The sequence below is a fragment of the Acipenser ruthenus genome, chromosome 14 (genome assembly GCF_902713425.1).
Source record: "Acipenser ruthenus chromosome 14, fAciRut3.2 maternal haplotype, whole genome shotgun sequence".
Lineage (NCBI taxonomy): Eukaryota > Metazoa > Chordata > Actinopteri > Acipenseriformes > Acipenseridae > Acipenser > Acipenser ruthenus.
The window spans coordinates 20467655-20487379 of NC_081202.1; the positions used below are offsets into that span (position 1 = coordinate 20467655).

The window sequence follows — 19725 nt, forward strand, 5'->3', positions numbered from 1 at the left end:
CAGTTAAGCCTTCAAAAGTGTCAGTTTGAGAACCCCCCCTTTCACCTCAGACTGTATTTTTGTTTACGACCGTAAGTCGCCCTGGATAAGGGCATCTGCTAAGAAATAAATAATAATAATAATGATAATTAATTGAAACAAAAAGGACTTTCAAACAAATACAACTCACCAAGCAAAATAAAGGTTTAAACAAATAACTACCTCTACCCAAACAAATACCACAATGGTTTTTCCAGTTTTGTTTTTTGTTTACTTCTTTTTACTTTTGTTTTGTTTCTAATTTTCGCTTTCTCCTCCGCTCTCTCTGTCATTCTCCTTTCAACAACCCATCCCGATCAGCAAATGCTGCAGGTTTTTATCTGCGTAACCATTTCCAAATGAACACTTAATGAATCCATTTGGAGATGGTCGCATTCTGCACGAGATTAGAGGGATGGGGCTATAAACCCATCTATGCTGCCAAACAAAACAAACAAAAACATTGCGTTTTAAATAAACACATCTCATCGCAGCAGTTCCCCACACAACTCAAGAGAACTGAAGGTTCAGTGGGCGTCCTCAGATCCCAAAACCAAGGCAATTTCCTCTTTATATACACACAGGAACTCGAGAGGGGATTTCTGCGAGATACCGGCCTCTGGAAGACAAAGGCCAGCCCTGCAGGTATCCGCTTGATTTGCCAAGGATTTCAAATCTGAAATCAGAATTGAAATGTCTTGTACAGTTGCAGAGCTAGCTAAGGTTTTACAATGCATAGTATTTTACAAAAATCAACCTCCGAAAAGGCAGATCAGGGCTAAGACTTGCCAAAAAGTGAGACTGAAAAAATTATTGTTTGAGACAGTTATATTTCAGTACAAAAATAAAGAAACACACAAGTAAAACTTTTTGTTGTTTGTTTTTTATTTGAAGAAAAAAAAGCATATTACAAATAAAACTTTGATATTAAGAATTTTAGTTGGGAGGGAGGGAGACAAAAAAAAAAACCTTCCATATTGTGCTGTATTTATTTATTTTCAAAACTAGAATAAATAAAAATCAGGCTAAAACATTTTAATTAATTTAACACTTTATACAAGATAATGATCAGTAAACTACTTACAGTAAATTGGCATTACAGAAAGATGAAAAAGAAAAATACATGCAGTAAGAAAACTGTAAACTGTTAGGCAACATGCAATTAGAAAACAAGACAACATGCTTTAAGAACAGTGAATGAACAATGAGGCAACATGCAAAATGATGAAACTGAACAACAAACACCCTGTTCACGTATGGAGACCTACTTTTTTTAGTTTTAATGAAAATAATCATCTTCAGGGGAGTGCCAAATATGAAAACAGTTCCGATTTTTAACTAAGCAAAGCGGCTTCATGTTGCATTCTGGCGCCATGCAAACAATCCAGGTCTTCTGCTCTTTTCTATGTTTACGGTAGCAATTCTTTTTAGAGCTCGTCAGTTCCAGCACGTGGAGAGCACGAAGTTGGTACAGGCGGTTTGTAAATGAGAACGGCATCCTCAGTTAGGGCCCTCCTTCTCTTCAGTGACTGAACCAGATGCTAGATCTGATTGTCTCCATCCATTTCCTGGCTTATACACACCCACATAAAACATTAAAATAAATACCGATTTATAATAATAATAATAATAATAATAATAATAATAATAATAATAATAATAATAAATATTCTCCATCCTTTTTCGCACACCTTTTTAAAACTACTAATGAGGAGAAACAAATTCAAAAAATGGAAAAACAAATCTAAAATAAAAACGTATATGTGAAAATAACTATAAGAAAGCGTTTTTTTAGTTTTTTTAAATGCGATGTTGGTACAGTAGTTACTCTTGTCTGTAATCATAAAAGTTAGCCCTGTCCAGCAAGCAAGCAAGCAAGGTAACCAGACAAACAAGTAGCTAATGCACGGCATAATTCAGAATATGCTCGACAATCCGTGAATTAATTTCTCTTGTTAAATGTTTTTATCTTAATGGCAACGCATGAAGCTCTCCTCACGATATTCAGAGTTTTTCTTTTCCTACTTAGTAAGCAGACACGGACATTCATATATCCCCTCCCCTAAATGACTATGAATTGAGTAATCTGCATTGGTAAGGATGATTTTCTTTTCCTAAATCAGAATTGCATAGCAACGCACTTCTGGATAAGTATGGCAAACACGTCGTGAGGAAAACTGTCATGACTTGTGCATGTAAACGCCGCCATGGTTTGCTAATGTTTTTTTCCCTTGACACCTCAATTGCTAAATGTATTTCTTTCATACATTCTACAAAAGGTTTGGAGAGGATTATAGCTGATTTTATTTTATCTGGTTCCTTGCTATATAGATTCAGCCCCCAAAAAACATGCAATAGAAGATCTGCAAATCTGTAAGTAAAAAGCAGAAATATTTAGCACTTTAAATAATAAGATTAAGTACAGAGATAAATATGCAAACGTGTGGTGTGAAATAAAAGGGAGGATATTTGTTGCATTGATTTTGAAGAGCAACCACTCAAAATTGAAGGGTTCCTAAAAGCAGTATCAGTATCTTTGAAAAATGGAGGTATTGCAAAACATATAAAAATATTTTATATATTAATATTGCTGAAATAGAATGGTAGTTCCATTATGCACTTGAAAGGATGACTGTATCCACACCTACCTGCTCCTGATTTAGCAGCATGCATTTCATTCCTAAAACAGGGTATGGTAGGATATTCTCTTCCCACCCCCAAAATAATTGCTAAAGGGATTACTCATTTTGTTAACCTTTAGACTTCGTTATATATATATATATATATATATATATATATATATATATATATATATATATATATAATGTCATTATTTGACAGAGGCAAGAAACAATTTGTCATAGACTCTGTTTTAATGGTCTTCAAACAAGCCTTTGAGACATCTATTGTGACAATTAATTAATAAACTATACAAAAAGAATTACATTTAATTAAAAAATAGCTATTGGAACAATACAATTGTGCATTTTCTTGGAGCTTTGTGTGTGAGTGAACATTAAGGCAAAGCTCCCAGGAAACCCCTCAAATGGGGGTGATAAATCATGTTCAAATACAATATTAATCCAACAATTAACAATTCCATAAGATATAAAGCAATTCCTAGTATTTCTGCTTATATCATGCAAAACTAAAAATGGATAATATACAGCAGTTATATTACATTATAGCAGTTATATTACATTATAGCAGTTATATTACATTATAGCAGTTATATTACATTATAGCAGTTATATTACAGTAATACTAAGAAAGAGAAGATTATTGTGACAATAACTGCTTGTAGACCTAATTCCTAATTCCATTTATTTATTCCCTTTGTGTTAAATCATACAGTATATAAGTACAGCAGACTCCATGGAGATTCAGCCACTTGCACTGTCAGTACTGTAGTCTATATTGTCTTTTTTTAAAACGGAATTCATAATTCTTCAGCCTCTCCCCTGTTGCATCTAAAACACTGTCGTAAACGAGTGTTCAACACATTGTGGTACCATTGAAAATAATTGAGCAATTTAAACATGTTAAGAGATGTTAAGTGTTTTCTCTGTTATGCTTGAATGAAGTGTGGGAATTGACACAGGGACCTATAAATAGCTGGTACTATCATTAACTGTCATTCTACAATAAATTCTTAGTGAAGGAGACTAGGATCATTACCAGTAATCATAGTCAACAGGTGAAGTGGTTATGTGATTTGTTGACTATTCCATCATTCCCCAAACACACCATTGCATTAGCAAAAGAGTAGAACATGTTGAATCTCCCTTCCTGTAACGTGTACGAAGATGATTGTATTACAAAATACAGCAGGGGTTTTCAACTGGGGATACGCGTACCCCTGGGGGTACTTCTAAAGGTCATAGTGGGTACGCAGGACGACAATGAAATCAAATACAATGAAAGTAAAAGAAAATAATGATCTTGAATTTATTTTTTTAGCAACATTATACATTCTCTAAACTGCTGTGTATAATTGTTTAGCAGCTCAAAGTGAACCGCAGATGAAAAAAAACACACTGAATATATCACGTCCACCTTTTCCACCTGTATGCATGTGCGATTTTGATTGCGTGGATTTCCACTCTTGATATATAGGTGAAGCAGACGTCTGGCGATTGTGCCTATGGAGAGCACTCTTTGCTGTTTTCAACTTGTCGTATCAGTGGTTTCTACATTTTTTAGAAGTATAAATGCTCCGGTAAACATAAATAGTAATCACAATACTTACAGTATACTTTGACGGTTTTTGTTTTATTTATTACTGCGGCTGCATTTTAGTAACAGCAATAGCGTCTGGTTGAATATGTTTTTGGTGTTTGAAATGGATACATTTCTTACTTGCAAAAGAAAAACAAAGGAAGAAAACACAGAAAGTGCAAAGCGACAGAAAGTTATACAGCGTCCCTTTGGCTAATTGTTATGCTGGCTTTAAAAAGAAAGGTTTATCATTGTTTTAGCTTTATCTTGAAGTTACAGTTTTTGATACTGTCAGCATTTCAAATGGCACACATAATTATGCTGAGGTGGGAAGTAAATGGCAACATGATACACATTTACAGTGCAGTGCCAGTTCCGTTGTCAATTCAACGCTTGTCTTCTTTCTATTCCTTAAGGATATTATCTTCAAGTATTGCTCATCCTTGTTAGACAGCTTTTTGGGTCTTCCAGTCCTGGGTTTGTCAATTACAGATGATGTTTCTCTGTACTTGTTGATTATGTTTTGGATACCACACCTTGAAAATCAAGTGATGCGAGCTATTTCACTCAATGTTTTTCCTTCTTTATGTAAGTCAAGGTTATTATAATAGTAGAAAACACTAGTGGAGGCTTTGAGTAAATTGTTGATGCTCATAATTAGGGCGTCTGATTTTCGGGTTTTACCCAATTTCACCCGAAAATCAGACACCCTACTCATAATGTGTCAGACTAGAAAAATGCAACATGTCTAAGACTTTTGCACAGCAGTGTGTATATATATATATATATATATATATATATATATATATATATATATATATATATATAAAGTATTAAAACAGGTAAAATAAAATAATAAACAGAACATTAATTAGGCTTAGCAGCTCATAAGTTCATTGGTTTCCTTTGGATTTTAGCAACGTGTTTTAAGCATTTTCCATGTATTGTAAATGACAGTGACAAATAGGCAGAACCACAGACTCATATCTGGAAATGTCTTATTTTATTAACATTTCTGCAGAAGCCTAACCAGGAACTTGATATTTTATGCTTACAGAATAATCATTACTATCCTTTCAGACATGCATGACAGAATGTGAGCATTCTGAGGTAGCCATCTTAAAATGGCAAATGCACGTTGAAATATAGTATGCGGTAGTATTTCATATTAATTTATTGAAGGTTGTTATTAATATAGTATTACCTTAAGCAAGATGCAGTACTCCAGTTTTCAAGCGTCATTACACAAAAGGATTTATAGGTGAATTTATCAGGAATTATATGGTTATCTCACTAAGAGTGGGTTGATCAGTTCATTTAGGTAATTACTGTAAGCGTGCAACTGGAATAAATATGTAGACTAGGATGGCTGTCACTGTGCACCCTTGCCTTAAAGGTTAGTTCCTGAAGATGTATTTCAGGAATAACATTCATTGGGATCATCAGTGGGCCAGTTTCCATGCAGAGCTATTTACACGTGAAGTGGCGATGCACATGCACGTTTGGGAGGATTACTTGTGAGAATCAGGTTTGGGGCTGAAAAGAATGACTAAAGAGAGGGATAGGGTACTGTGGGTTCCAAGACGGTTCGTCTTATAGTTGGAGATAAGATTACACTACAGTAGTTACCATAACCATTTAAACATCATTAAAATTGTCTGTTGTTTTTACCAGTTATATAAAAATATATAATTATGTTTAATTAGGCAATGAAACACTAAGTATTGAAATACTCTATGTTTAAAATACATTTTCACCTGATGTTATTTTAACTGCAAGGGTATATAAAAGATCCATGTCGATGGAATGTTAAGTGAAGTGCCTTCAGGATGCTGTGTGCTCCAGTGGTTAAAGAAAAGGGCTTGTAACCAGAAGGTCCCCGGTTCAAATCCCACCTCAGCCACTGACTCATTGTGTGACCCAGAGCAAGTCACTTAACCTCCTTGTGCTCTGTTTTTCGGGTGAGACGTAATTGTAAGTGACTCTGCAGCTGATACATAGTTCACACACCCTATTCTCTGTAAGTCGCCTTGGATAAAGGCGTCTGCTAAATAAACAAAATAATAATAATAATAATCCAGACAGCCTTGGCAGCATACGTGGAAGGTGTCTGGCACAGAGCTTTAGAATCCTACATCTTCGTCGGTTTTCAGCCATGGTGCTCTGCAGTACCTGTGTTGATCAGTTTCATTCTATATCATTTAATTCATCAGTCGTAAGATAAATTAGTTGAAGCAGTATTCACTACTAAGGACTTGCCACCCCACCAATGAAATTTGAAAAACAATTTGAGCAAGAGCAGTAAAACATATTATTAAACAACCACGCACAAGGTATTTAGAAATCGCAGCTTTATTACATCAGCTTACATTACCTCGTGTACCAGTTCTCAGTGCACATGGAAACAACATTTATCCGAGCCCTCTGCGAAAACTTTACATACAGCTAATTGACATATCTACCCACACCTTTCCCCTTCATTTGCATGACGTCGGGTGAAAAGCTGGGTTTTCTAGAGTAAAATAAACTGAGCGAATGGAAACCCAAAAAAGCATTTTGCACAAGATATTTTACTTGAGCAAATGTCTCGAGCTAAAAAAAAAAACACGCATGGAAATTCTACCAATGAGAAATAATGAACATGACAAATGTACCAGTGAATCAAACTAATGTATTGTTATTTAGCTAGGTAACAGACTTTTTCAGTAAGACTAGCTTAATTATGTGTGATAGTCTCATTTGAAAGACTTAATTACTGGAGGTACTCAAAAATCTCATTACAAATCAATGATGCCTGATTAGGTGTTTCAACGGAAATCCTATATCAGGATCGGAATGCTTTAGCTTGATAACTTCTTGTTGACAGACAAGAACAGATGCATAATATCACTCTTCATTGTTAAGGAATGTAGCTTCCTCAACACCTCACTTGAGTTTAATTATTTTAGATACAGACATTATATTTTCAATTTCTATGGAATATCTTTGAAAAATATAAAAAAAATATAAGTACCTTTCACTTTGAGCAGTAACCAAATATGACATTGATTTTAAACTTTAACTCTGTATCAGAAACTGTTAACGTGACATACACATTTTACTTTACGTTTACCAGCTGTGCATTCGCCTTATGCCCCTGGGCTTTTCTACAAAAAAACCAAACAACTAGTTTCCACATTTATTTTGTTCTTCTTCTAAATAATTGGATTTTGTATCCCTGAAAATACATTATTATAAAAATGCAAATGTCCTTGGTCTCAGAAATACAATTTTTAGACATAGGTAAATGTCTGCCTTATAAACTAATATATTTATTCCATTGAAGCTGTACAGAAAAAAATCTGTACTGTTCATGACGGTTTGGGTTGTCATGGAGATCCAGGTCCTTACTTTTCAGCTTTCATCTGGGTCATTTATTTATATTGGAATCTCTGTCTACACAAGACTACACTATATTTGGCTGCTTCTGTTTCTCTGGGTGCATTCCTTTTGGAATTCAGTACCGTGCTCTGTATTTTCGTAAGCACATTTTTAACGAACAGCACAATCAAAATATTACTCTAGGAGCCTCTGTTTTGTTGTGTGCAGTACCGCAGCAAATACAGTACAACCCTATTTATAATGGCCACTTCATAAGATTTTTCAGATTGGTCACTTTAGACATGTGGTTTGACTGGAAATCAAAATGCTTAAATGCTTGTGATTCCGTTTTGATCAACAATATTTGATTTAAATACAGATCATTTTAATTCTGATGTCAATTTCCAAAGCATACTGTACATCAGGGGTGGCCAACCCTGTTCCTGGAGCGCCGCAGGGTCTTCTGGTTTTCGTGAGTTCTCTGTTACTTAATTGAACAAATGATTTTCTTAATTGGACAACTTTTTTTTCTCAGGTCTTTAGCCATTGATGGTTTAAAGATACCCAGAAAACCTGTAGGATTGTGGCTTTCCAGGACCAGGGTTGTCCATCCCTGCTCTACATAGTGTTGGAAATGTATTTTATTTTAAGCACAATTGCTTTCATTTTCTGTATCTGTTGTTGCTACAGTACCATAGCCATGCCACTGACTTCACCATTTTGCCATGTGAACGTTATATTGCAACATGTTTCGTAATAAACGTCCATCGATCGTTATTGTGAAACTTCTAACCAGTAGCATTGTATTTGAAATGTCTGCAAATTCAAAATGAGAAATTACAAGCAAAACAGTAGTGCTAATTAGAGGTTAGAACGTTTTTTACAGCATCGCCTGTAATTTGGACACTCCAGTAAAAGGCAGCTACAAGGGAAAAAAATGACAAAAACAAAATACACTGATTGTGAAAAGAAAAGCAGCAGAATTCCTGATCCGATTGAAGGGTGGTGCAGAGATGTTTACTAGGGAGTCTTTGCCCTGACAAGCTGTCCGCAGTCATTTCAGCCTGTTGTCAATCTAGCTTTGTGGTTCTGCACCTTTTTCTGTTACTATCACCTTTGAGATTGACATTTAACACTAACTCTGCTTCAAACACATTTAAACATACTGTCAACGATAATAGTTACTGTAGAAGTAAAATCTACAGCCTTGCACCGGCCTGTGTTTGAGTTTGGTATAGGTCACATCTCCACATTGAAAAAATTAAAATTTCATCAGCACAAAAATGTATTTAGTGCATGAAACAATTAACTTACTGCTGTGATTTCCCTGGATTTTGGCCCAGAATCTTCTGTCTGCCATAAAAGGAAGAGGCATTTATTTAGATTGCCTTGTCAGTACACATATATTATATTTATGTTTCTGATTTAATTACCCAATTCCACCCCAACATTTTCCCAGTGGAGAAGAAACCACTTGCTTGTGAATTCAAAATTGATTGTAATTTGAAGTCTCAATTGATCACTGTCATTGTGGTATGGAGCACATTTGCCTAGCACCACTGTCACTTACTCAAATATGACATTGTAATACTGACAATACCCAGGTGACCATGTGGAAAGTGATTAACTGTGGAACTACTGGTGTGTAGACTTCAAAACCTTGAGTTTACAAAGCATTAGAGAGTGTTACATTAAGTCTATTGTTTAGTAAGGACCAGCCCAAATACCAGCCTGACTGCACATGGGTATTTAGTACCATGAAAGCTTCAAAACAAGAGTTCATGTATAATAATGACCTGTAGTGCTGGGACGAGGTTTTTAATCTCTGAAATAAATTAAACACGGTCTACTGTACTGAAGATGAGTTCTGTGCTTTGTAAGGATAATTTGGTAGGGGTACAGATGGGTTTGCTAAAGGGTTTGATATGTACAGGTATCTACTCTAATGCAGTGCTCTATTATACCATTTTGTTTCATATAATAATAATTGAGGAATAATTGAATATTCAGATGACTATTAAAATTATATAAAAACATGAAAAATCAATGTTTGTCCCGGTGGGATAGTTACTGTTTAATTTATTTAACATGGAAAATAAATTGTTTGTTTTTTGTGTTTCTCTGTTAATAAATACAATTCTTTATTTTTTTTTTTAACAGGGGAATCCCAGGAAAAAAATGTGGAACAATTATTGTAAAAGCAGATGAGCTGAACAACTGCAGAGTAAGTTATACAGGAATATGTGTCAATAGGAGCACTAAAGCAGACATGCATTGCTTTGTTCTCTATGATATGTTGTTGTGTTAAAGTGGTTGTGGGTAACAAAATAATTATATACATCTTACCTTAATGCTGTTTCATTCACTACTGTAGGTATGAAATGTGCAATTTTTTAAAGAAACACACGTTAAAGCAAATACTTATTTTCATTTTATAACATTACATTTGGCACTACACTATAGAAAGTTCTCAATTTGCTTGCCTTGCTTTCCAGGAAGTCTGTTGCTGCTTTACTTCCTAGGTTATTAAACCCCAGCAGTCGCTTCAGGGTTAAAGCATCTTACTGGCTGCAAGCAAGTCAGTCATTAGGGAAGCAGCACAACCATAATTGGTTCAATCCTTGTTCCTTATTCACTATTCCCTTATTCCTGATTCAAACCAAATAGGGAAAAAGGAAATAAAAAAACAATTCTGTCCTTATTCCTTATTCGAGCTGAATGGGGAAATAATTTTTTCTTGCATATTACACACGACCAGTGTGAGTGTTCCCAGCAATAGCTTATATATCAGCATCAAAAAGGTGACACCACCACCAAAGGCTTTGCCCACTGCCTTCCAAGCATAGCCCTCCAAAAAACATTATTTCCTTATTCGCTGTGAATACAGAAAAGTTGAACTTGTTTCATTTTAATAGAAAGACAGTACAGACAGCAAATCTGTGTACATTCCGTTTTTTATGTTATCTGATATGGATGTTTAGGAGTTTGTTTCTATGAAAGCTTACAAGTCTTAGAACTTCTTAATACCTTATGGATTGCTCTTATTTTTAGACAGATTTTTATAACAAACTATTCACAAAAACACAGTGTGTTGGCATCAGACATCTGTCAGACACAATTGCAGATTGTTATAAGTGTTCCCCCAGACCACAGAATAAAAGCCACTCACTGACAATAAATACTTTTATGAACATAAACATTTGAGAGCACACATTGGCATGATTTTACCAATAAGGTTTTGGGTCATTTAGTAATTTACTCTCCAATACACTGTGGGCCTGATTTTCATGACTGGGCAAAATGGTGGTGCTGGCGCTGTGAAAATCTTTAACCATGTTTCATGTTACAAAAACAAAAATCATTAAATATTCACTCATGATTTCAGTTCCAATATGATAGTGGTGTGTGCAGTCAGAAGAAAATTGTGTCCCTACCTGCCTGAGTGCATTCGATTTGAAGTGCTGCACTGTACCACTAGCTTAATGCCATTCAGTATCTCCTCACAAAACAAGCCTTGTTATTTGTGACCCTTCTGACCGTATATCATATCAAAATGCCTTTATCATGAAAAAAAGTGATGTGCACATTTCAAAGAAATCCACCCATTTCCCCTACTTCTCCATTTCACTCTCATTGAAGTGAGACACACTTTTTAACAAATCTTGAAAAACTGATTTTTTGTTTCATTTACAGCCTTTGATGTAGTAATGTATGCTACTAACATGTTTTAAGAAAGTCATTACCCACAGTGGGCCAATTAATATTATGTAACTCAATCAAATGTGTGTTATATTTTATTTTGTGCATATTTGCTCATTGTCATTGTTGGTTTTATTAATTGCTTGTTGTTATTTGTTTATTGAAAAAAATATACAAATATGCAGCAGAAGAAAACACAGAATCATCGACTAAATCATAGATATAATAAAAATGACATCATATATCACCACATTTAAATGTAGGCAAAATCAAATATGAAAGTTTAACTATATGTGTAACTGCTCATGCTTCTAGTATGCTAACTCACTTACCTGTCACTATTATTATTAATTTCTTAGCAGACGCCCTTATCCAGGGCGACTTACAATTGTTACAAGATATCACATTATAAATATATCATATTATTTATATTTTTTATGTAATTACCCATTTACACAGTTGGGTTTTTACTAGAACAATCTAGGTAAAGTACCTTGCTCAAGGGTACAGCAGCAGTGTCCCCCATCCTGGGATTGAACCACCGACCCTCCGGTCAAGAGTCCAGAGCCCTAACCACTACTCCACACTGCTGCCCTATCAACTTGCACATGTCAAACAGTTAGTCTTGGTTGATAAGCAGTATCCTAATCAAAACACTCAAATATCCCGGTCAAGCATACACAATTTTGTGGAGGCTAGTTTTAGAAATTCAAACATAGCACTTTTATTTTCTATTGTCTAGGGATTGAAACCTACTTTCACAAATGCTTGTCTTTTAAGGAAAATGCATCAATCCAGCACTTTGAAAATGCAGAGCCTGTTTTTTGTTCTCGGCTATAAATTGTTGAAACTACAGCATCTAATAATTCAAAGTCATAAAATGCATTAAATAATATTCCATTTACATACCTTTTTGAAGCACCAAACCATAAATAACTACATAACGCGTTAACCAACCTACAGTAGCATTAATTACCTTAGCAGAATAAAATTGGAAGCTACAGTATATTATTAAGTACTATGATTAGTAATTTGAAAACCCATGTTTTTGATGACTAATGACATTGAAAGCCTATCTATAATTCAGCTCTCTGTGAATATGCCTGCAGCCCTCAAAATTGACTTCTGACAGTTTTTTGCTGCTTGAGTTTGTAAAAAGCTAATATTTATTTTAGGTGATATCCATTTTAATTACCTCAGTAAGAATAGATTAAATAGCTGAATAGCTGAAAAATACTTCTTGGTTGATATAGCCTATCTGTATTATTTGTGGAAAAGGTAGGTACAATATAAAGCATAATGATACAAACAACTTGAAAAGCCTGTTATAATTCCGTGAGTGACACTCGAATTATAACAGACCTAGACCATTGTACCATGACCCACGGATTAAGGAGACATTCATTTGAGAGCAGTGTCTCTGCTATCAGGTTGTGTTAACACATCTGAGACAGCTGAAAGGACAAGGACAAGCACCACTGCTCACTTTTCTGTTCAATTGGTGAGGAAATCAATGAACCACATTTAAGGGCAATACTGTAGTGAACTATTTCAGCCATTTTCTAACAAGCAAACACTAAGTTTCGAGGTGTAATTATTAACCCAGATACAAACAGGTTGAGCTACTATAGTTAAATGTAGATTACTTTTGCCATAACAGAATCACATGTTAGCATGATCTTTTGCCTTTCCTTTCTTTTAGGAGGTAGTGATGATGCAGTTTTGCGGCAGTAAATTAGATAAGAAGGACTTCTTCGGGAAATCTGACCCATTTTTGATCTTCTACAGAAGCAATGAAGATGGAACGTAAGTGCAATGTAGATTTTTTTTCATTACTGGAAATATTGATGAGAGCTGGTAGCTAGCTGTTTTTCCTGGGTGATGCCTTTTATTGAATTCCTCATGTCATATCGGCTTACAGAAATCACATTACTCTTGAGGGGTTTTCTAATATAGAGGGATGCTGGTTGCTAGGACTAATGATTCACTTCTGTGTAGAGCAATATGTTCAGGTGTCACCCCCATGTCACTGAATAAGTTGACCTAAATTTTACTGCTCTGAGAAAATGTATTTAATATTGATGATTCTGTCCACATCTCTCTCTCTCTCTCTCTCTCTCTCTCTCTCTCTCTCTCTCTCTCTCTCTCTCTCTCTCTCTCTCATCCCATCACTCTTCTCCAGGTCTCTGCCTGCTGGTCATTATTTAATCAGAATTCACACCTTGCAGTTAAAACTATACCCGTTTATAGAAATTGACATCTTGCTGGAGGGCAAACTTTGTTTTGTAAATTTTGCTTTAATTAAACTACTTAAAAATATATATCAATTCCTACTGTAGCTACATTTCAAGGAGAGGTGGTGTCTCTGTGTGTGAGAGAAGGGACATCTTGGTTCTGTCCCTTCCTCCTTGTTTTAAAATAAAGACACCTCTCCGTAGAGTGCATTGTGAGTCTTGCAATCATCTAGTCATGCTGATCTACGTTGGGAGCTGGGGTTCCTCTCATCATGCTTCAATTACCTCTACTTGTCTGGCTTCCCATGAATCCAGGTGAAAACTTCCCATACTCCAGCCTTGCCTCTAGGGTAGCTTGGTAAAATCTGTTGTTTGGGGTTGACAATTGAAAAGAGATGATAAGCTTGACAGTGGGAATCAAGGTCACCCTTTGATCTTCACTCCTCCAGATCAGTAAATGCTTTACAGTGGTAAGATGACATTTTAAATTGGGCATTTTAAAATTGAGTTGAAAAACAGAGCTAAAAAAAAAAAATTAAAAATCCTTTCCAGCAAACCATTCTCACCCACCCATCTAATTCAGTGATTTCTTAAAGTGAAGCTTTTAATTTGTACGACGTGACTGTATTGCATTATTATTACGTCTGGAAACGATCAAATGTAAGCAGCTTGGCTCGGTTTTAAATGTGGGAAAGCAAAACCAGTCAAGAGTATTGCAGCAAGTTATTTCAGTTGAACCTAATCAAAAGAAGAGCATTTTGAATTGACTGTAACTTTGTAACAGAGGTCAAATAATTGAACAACATCAGGCATTTCAAATGGGGTTGAGAAATGGGGGTACCATTTGTATTTCCAGTGTTAGAAATAACATCTTTTAAAACAGATATGGTTTGTTAAATAAGCCATTAGAATTAGTAAAGAGAATTGTTAAAGAGGAAATACTCAAGGAGTAGATTATTCTACTGGAAAATGTGCTTGTGAAAACAAATCAATGAACTTTCAATTGAGTACATTCTGGGGCATACCATTTTTAAATTGTATAATTTAATAAAATACATATCCTCACGTGGGTCAAGTCATTATTTCACACTAAATAGCAAAATAATACTTTTATTACGATGAAGTATAATATGTAAAAATCAGTATTACATCCAGGTGATATACTCTTGTTTCTTATTTTTGTCAGTGAGATAATGATATGCATTCAAAATAATTCGTCACAAAAAATGTAAGCGAATTCAACATATCACAAGCAAGTCATCATGACATTACTGCTTTATGATGATTTTTAATGGGAGTTTTCCGATACCTTATTTCTAGGGCTGTATTTTTTTTTACAACTTAATATTTGTTAACACAGAAAGAAATAGTGTTGTCACATTCAAAATGGATAATTTCCACTAGGGTTATTAAACAACACATGTTCCTTAATGTTTAAATGCCAACCTGAAAAATAGTAAATGCTAAATTGTAGAAATTTTGTTTTTTTTATGTCCACCTTTTAAAGGCATTCTATTTTCACCAGTGAATTATCAAAGAAAATAAAAACATAACTACGAGTAAAAAAAATAAATAAAAAAAAAACAACTGACACATGAAATATCCCCTTCTTGTACAGGACAGAGCGATCTTTACAACAATATTTCCAATCTTTAATCGGCTGCCGTTTTCGTAATGCAGTGTAACAGTCAGTGCCTCAATCAGGCAAATGTCTTTATTTGTAAGTGATAAAAAATATGTACTGTATATTTACACTATTCTTTCAGAAATGGGAAATTTCACAGGGAACTACATATTACCCAGCAATGGAAATCCGTGTAACTGTGAAAAAAATACAGCCTTACTTATTCTGTTTCACCTTAATGTCTTGCTTGCATACATCCTGATTTACATTTTTATTCTGTTAAGGTTTACCATCTGCCATAAAACAGAAGTAGTGAAGAACACACTGAATCCAGTATGGCAGGCATTTCGAATCCCAGTCCGAGCTCTCTGCAATGGGGACTTCGACAGGTATGTTAAGTTGTAGTGAGATCTTGGCTCTAGTAAGTCAGTTTTCTGCCTGAAGTCATTACTGAGCTTCATGTGTTCTGTTACCATGGTAGAACGAACGCCTGCAATGTAAACTTTACCTAACCTTTAAAGAGTAAGTAGCTTGGAATTCTATTTTCATACTGTATATATGCATAAATGTCACTGTTTTCTTACCTTTTTTATGATGTTTGCAATAATCTGAGTGGTACTTACTGAAATTACTCAAATACTGTGTTTTATTCATGCATTAATATAGTAGACAGGAAAAATAGTGAACCTGGTTCATTTGAACTGTTTTTATTTTTCAATATCCTGCCTTGGATTATATGCTCACCACTTAGAAACCAAAAGTGCAGCAGCCTGCTCTTGCAGTGTTGGAAAAGGCCATACACTGTAAGTACAGTAAGATTGTCTGTGGTTTTGAAACATGGCTAAAAATGTCAAATAGCTTTGACTGTCTTCACAAAAATTAGCTAAAGACTGTATACAAGCACTGTAACACAAACTATGTATATAAAAAGCAATTTTAAGAACATAAGAAAGTTTACAAACGAGAGGAGGCCATTTGGCCCATCGTTTGGTTGTCAGTAGCTTATTGATCCCAGAATCTCATCAAGCAGCTTCTTGAAGGATCCCAGTGTGTCCGCTTCAACAACATTACTAGGGAGTTGGTTCCAGACCAGTAGTCTTCTTTGTTCAAGACTGAATAGATTCAATTATTTCAGCCTGTCTGCATACAACATGCCAATTAAACCCAGGATAATTCTGGTTGCTCTTCTTTGTGCTCTTTCTAGAGCAGCAATATCCTTTTTGACCAGAACTGAACACAATATTCTAGATGAGGTCTTACTAATGCATTGTAAAGTTTTAACATTACTTCCCTTGATTTAAATTCAACACTTTTCACAATATATCCAAGCATCTTGTTGGCCTTTTTTATAGCTTCCCCACATTGTTTAGATGAATACATTTCTGAGTCAACATAAACACCTAGGTCTTTTTCATAGATTCATTTATAATGCACATTTTTATTGAATGCATGCAGTACCTTACACTTTTCTCTATTAAATGTCATTTGCTATGTGTCTGCCCAGTTCGGAGTGCTGTCTAGATCATTTTGAATGACCTTTGCTGCTGCAAAAGTGTTTGCCACTCCTCCTAAATTTAACAAGTTTGCTTACTATACCGGAATTTAAATCATTAATGTAGATTAGGAATAGCAGAGGACCTAATACTGATCCCTGTGGTACACCTCTGGTTAACTCACTCCATTTTGAGGATTCTCCTCTAATCAGTACTTTCTAGTACTGATTAGAGGAGTAACTTTAACAAGATTCACTTGTGTAATTATCGTCCATAGGGTGAGGATAACACATTTTATTAAACATTTGCCATCACTAAAATGTGACTGTGATTACCTAATTCACTGATGGGAACATGGACTGTTATAACAATGTAATAAACCCTTTCTGTATTCTTTCCCTGACAAAAGTATATGAAATATAGACGTACTGTAAATATATCAGGAAATGCTGACCTAAATGTATTGTATTGTATTATATTTTAAGACTCTATTAAGGTAACGCGCACAGAAACAATTACGTTAGATTTGTAAGTGTGGGCTAAGCCCATATGAATAGGATAACAATTAAAACGTCACACTTTCTGAGCAGCATTGAAGGGTAAATGACTGCTTATCACCAGAGAAATTGTCCATGTGTTAGTGAAATCCATTTATAATGAATTGTGAGGAATTGGGATATCATTTTGCAGCTGAAGTAATAAGTGGAGTAAGAATTTGGCACTTAAGATGGCAGGAATATATATATATATATATATATATATATATATATATATATATATATATATATATATAATGTGTAATTATGCATTGGATAATATAATAATGCCACTTTATTTATAGGGTAAGATTTTTTTTCAGAAGATTGTGTCCAAACGGTGCTTCCCTGTTATATCCTTCCTAATTATCTACACTAATTGGGTGACTGTCTCAGCTCATACTAAAGGACTATCTTGTAAAATTGACACAGAGGGCCCAGTTCTACCTCACTGTTTCAATTAGGCTCACGGAATTAAAAATTTGGAAATGGCATTTATATATATATATATATATATATATATATATATATATATATATATATATATATATACACACAGCACTTATGACTCTTTTGCATTATTACCCTGCTTCGACTTTACGATATCGATACAGCATTTACGACACATCGAGACACGAGCCATGCGTCACGAGCCATGCGGTTTTTTTTATGCATGTAACTGTTTTTTTTTTTTTTAGAATTTATTTGCCCTTAACAATGTCTGATAAGGCTCCCAAGTGGCGCATCCAGTAAAGGTGCTCCGCGTGGAGTTCAGGATGCGCTCTATAGCCTGGACGTCGCGAGTTCGAGTCCAGGCTTTCCACAGCTGACCGTGGATGGGAGCTCCCAGGGGGCGGCGCACAATTGGCCGAGCGTCGCCCGGGGGAAGGGAGGGTTAGGTCGGCCAGGGTGTCCTCAGCTTACCGCACACCAGCGACCCCTGTAGTCTGGCCGGGCGCGTGAGAGCTTGCCTGTAAGCTGCCCGAGAGATGGCTGTATGGTGAGTCTGCAGTGTGAAAAAAAAGCGGTCGGCTGACGACGCACGCTTTGGAGGACAGTGTGTGTTCGTCTTCACCCTCCCGAGTCAGCGCAGTGGTGGTAGCGGTGAGCTATTGACAACGACTAAATTTATTAAAAAAAAAAAAAACAATGTCTGATAAGAGCAATGGACTCAAAACGAAAACAAAGCTGTGAACTGGGGCTGAGGCTTAACTTCAGGCGATCGTAGTACTGGCTAGGACTACCGCATACACACACTGAATAAATACGTCATTGGAAAGACCCTAGTCTGTACTTTTTTAAACCAGGTAGATGGCTTTTACGGTGCATGGGTAATATGTGCATAACCACCGGGGCACCGGCGCCCTGAAATCAACGGGCTGAGTGTAAAGAGTTAAATAAATGTTTGCGTGAGTACAATATAATGGGTCATTTTTGTAAAAAATATATTATCTGTCCAGTCAGGAACGTAACCCCAATTTATAACATTGTTACTATGGGAAAATGTGCTTCGACTTATGACGCTTCGACTTGCAACACGACTTTCAGGAACCAATTGTGTCAGTAAGTGCGAGGACTGCCTGTATATACTGTATATATATATGTATATACAGTATATACAGTTCCCTTTATTCCAAAACAAACTCCAACTCTAAACAACACAACAAAGTCTTGTTTTACTATATTGTACATTGCATAAATAGTAGTATCAATACCTAAAAGATTATAGGCAACATCATTGCAAATAACAGTCCCATTTCTTTTCACAGAACAATCAAGATTGAGGTATACGACTGGGACAGAGATGGAAGGTCAGCCATGCTTGGTTGTGCTTTTCTTTCAGGTTAAACTGTTTTAGTATCACAGGAGTGCAGTCTTTTTTTTCTAGAAAATATAACAGTGCTGTTTTGAGAGTAGTGGGATGCTGTAGTGTCTGAAATGTTGGTTGTAAATGTCATACTTATATATCATTTAATTGTTGTTTTGTAGCCATGATTTTATCGGAGAGTTTACTACAAGCTACAGAGAACTGTCAAGAGGTCAGTCACAGTTTAATGTGTATGAGGTGAGTAACAAGAATTTCAATATAGCCCTGACATATTTTATAATACTGCTATAAAAAAAAAAAAAAGTTGTTTTGTACTTGGGAGTAAAGTGGCTGGAAAAACTGTACAATTCTGAACTTTTTTTTTTTTTTTTTAGATATAATCAGTCAATGTTTAATTAAATTAAATGTTTGTTGCAGATGACAGTTCTTTCAGGTTTATTGTGTTTAACCCGTTTTTAAATTCTGGCAGATGTACAGTAGCAGTACTACAGTAAACGATTGAACATTGTTAATAAATGTCATTCTTAACTTTCAAAACTTGATAGAAATCAACTTGGAACACCTGTTAAATAATATGTTGACTGAAATAACAATCAAAACAATCTTCCACAATAATGTTGTGCCTCACTGAGTTGATTGTCAAAACAGCCACATCCTCTCTACCCTGCTGAGGATTTTTATAAGTGCCAAAAACTAAATCAGATGCAATCTTGTC

General features: G+C 35.3%; 1 protein-coding gene across 4 annotated transcripts in view; it reads left to right on the forward strand.

Annotated features, from left to right (window-relative positions):
* LOC117419905 (copine-8) overlaps positions 1-19725 on the forward strand; it is a 124066-nt gene that overhangs the window by 55075 nt on the left and 49266 nt on the right. For all 4 annotated transcript variants that reach the window (XM_058986071.1, XM_034033268.3, XM_034033267.3 and 1 more), the window contains 5 exons: positions 9757-9820; positions 12998-13101; positions 15438-15542; positions 18952-18993; positions 19172-19247. In XM_058986071.1, coding sequence (XP_058842054.1) covers positions 9757-9820; positions 12998-13101; positions 15438-15542; positions 18952-18993; positions 19172-19247 — 391 coding nt within the window. The remainder of the gene's footprint in view (positions 1-9756; positions 9821-12997; positions 13102-15437; positions 15543-18951; positions 18994-19171; positions 19248-19725) is intronic.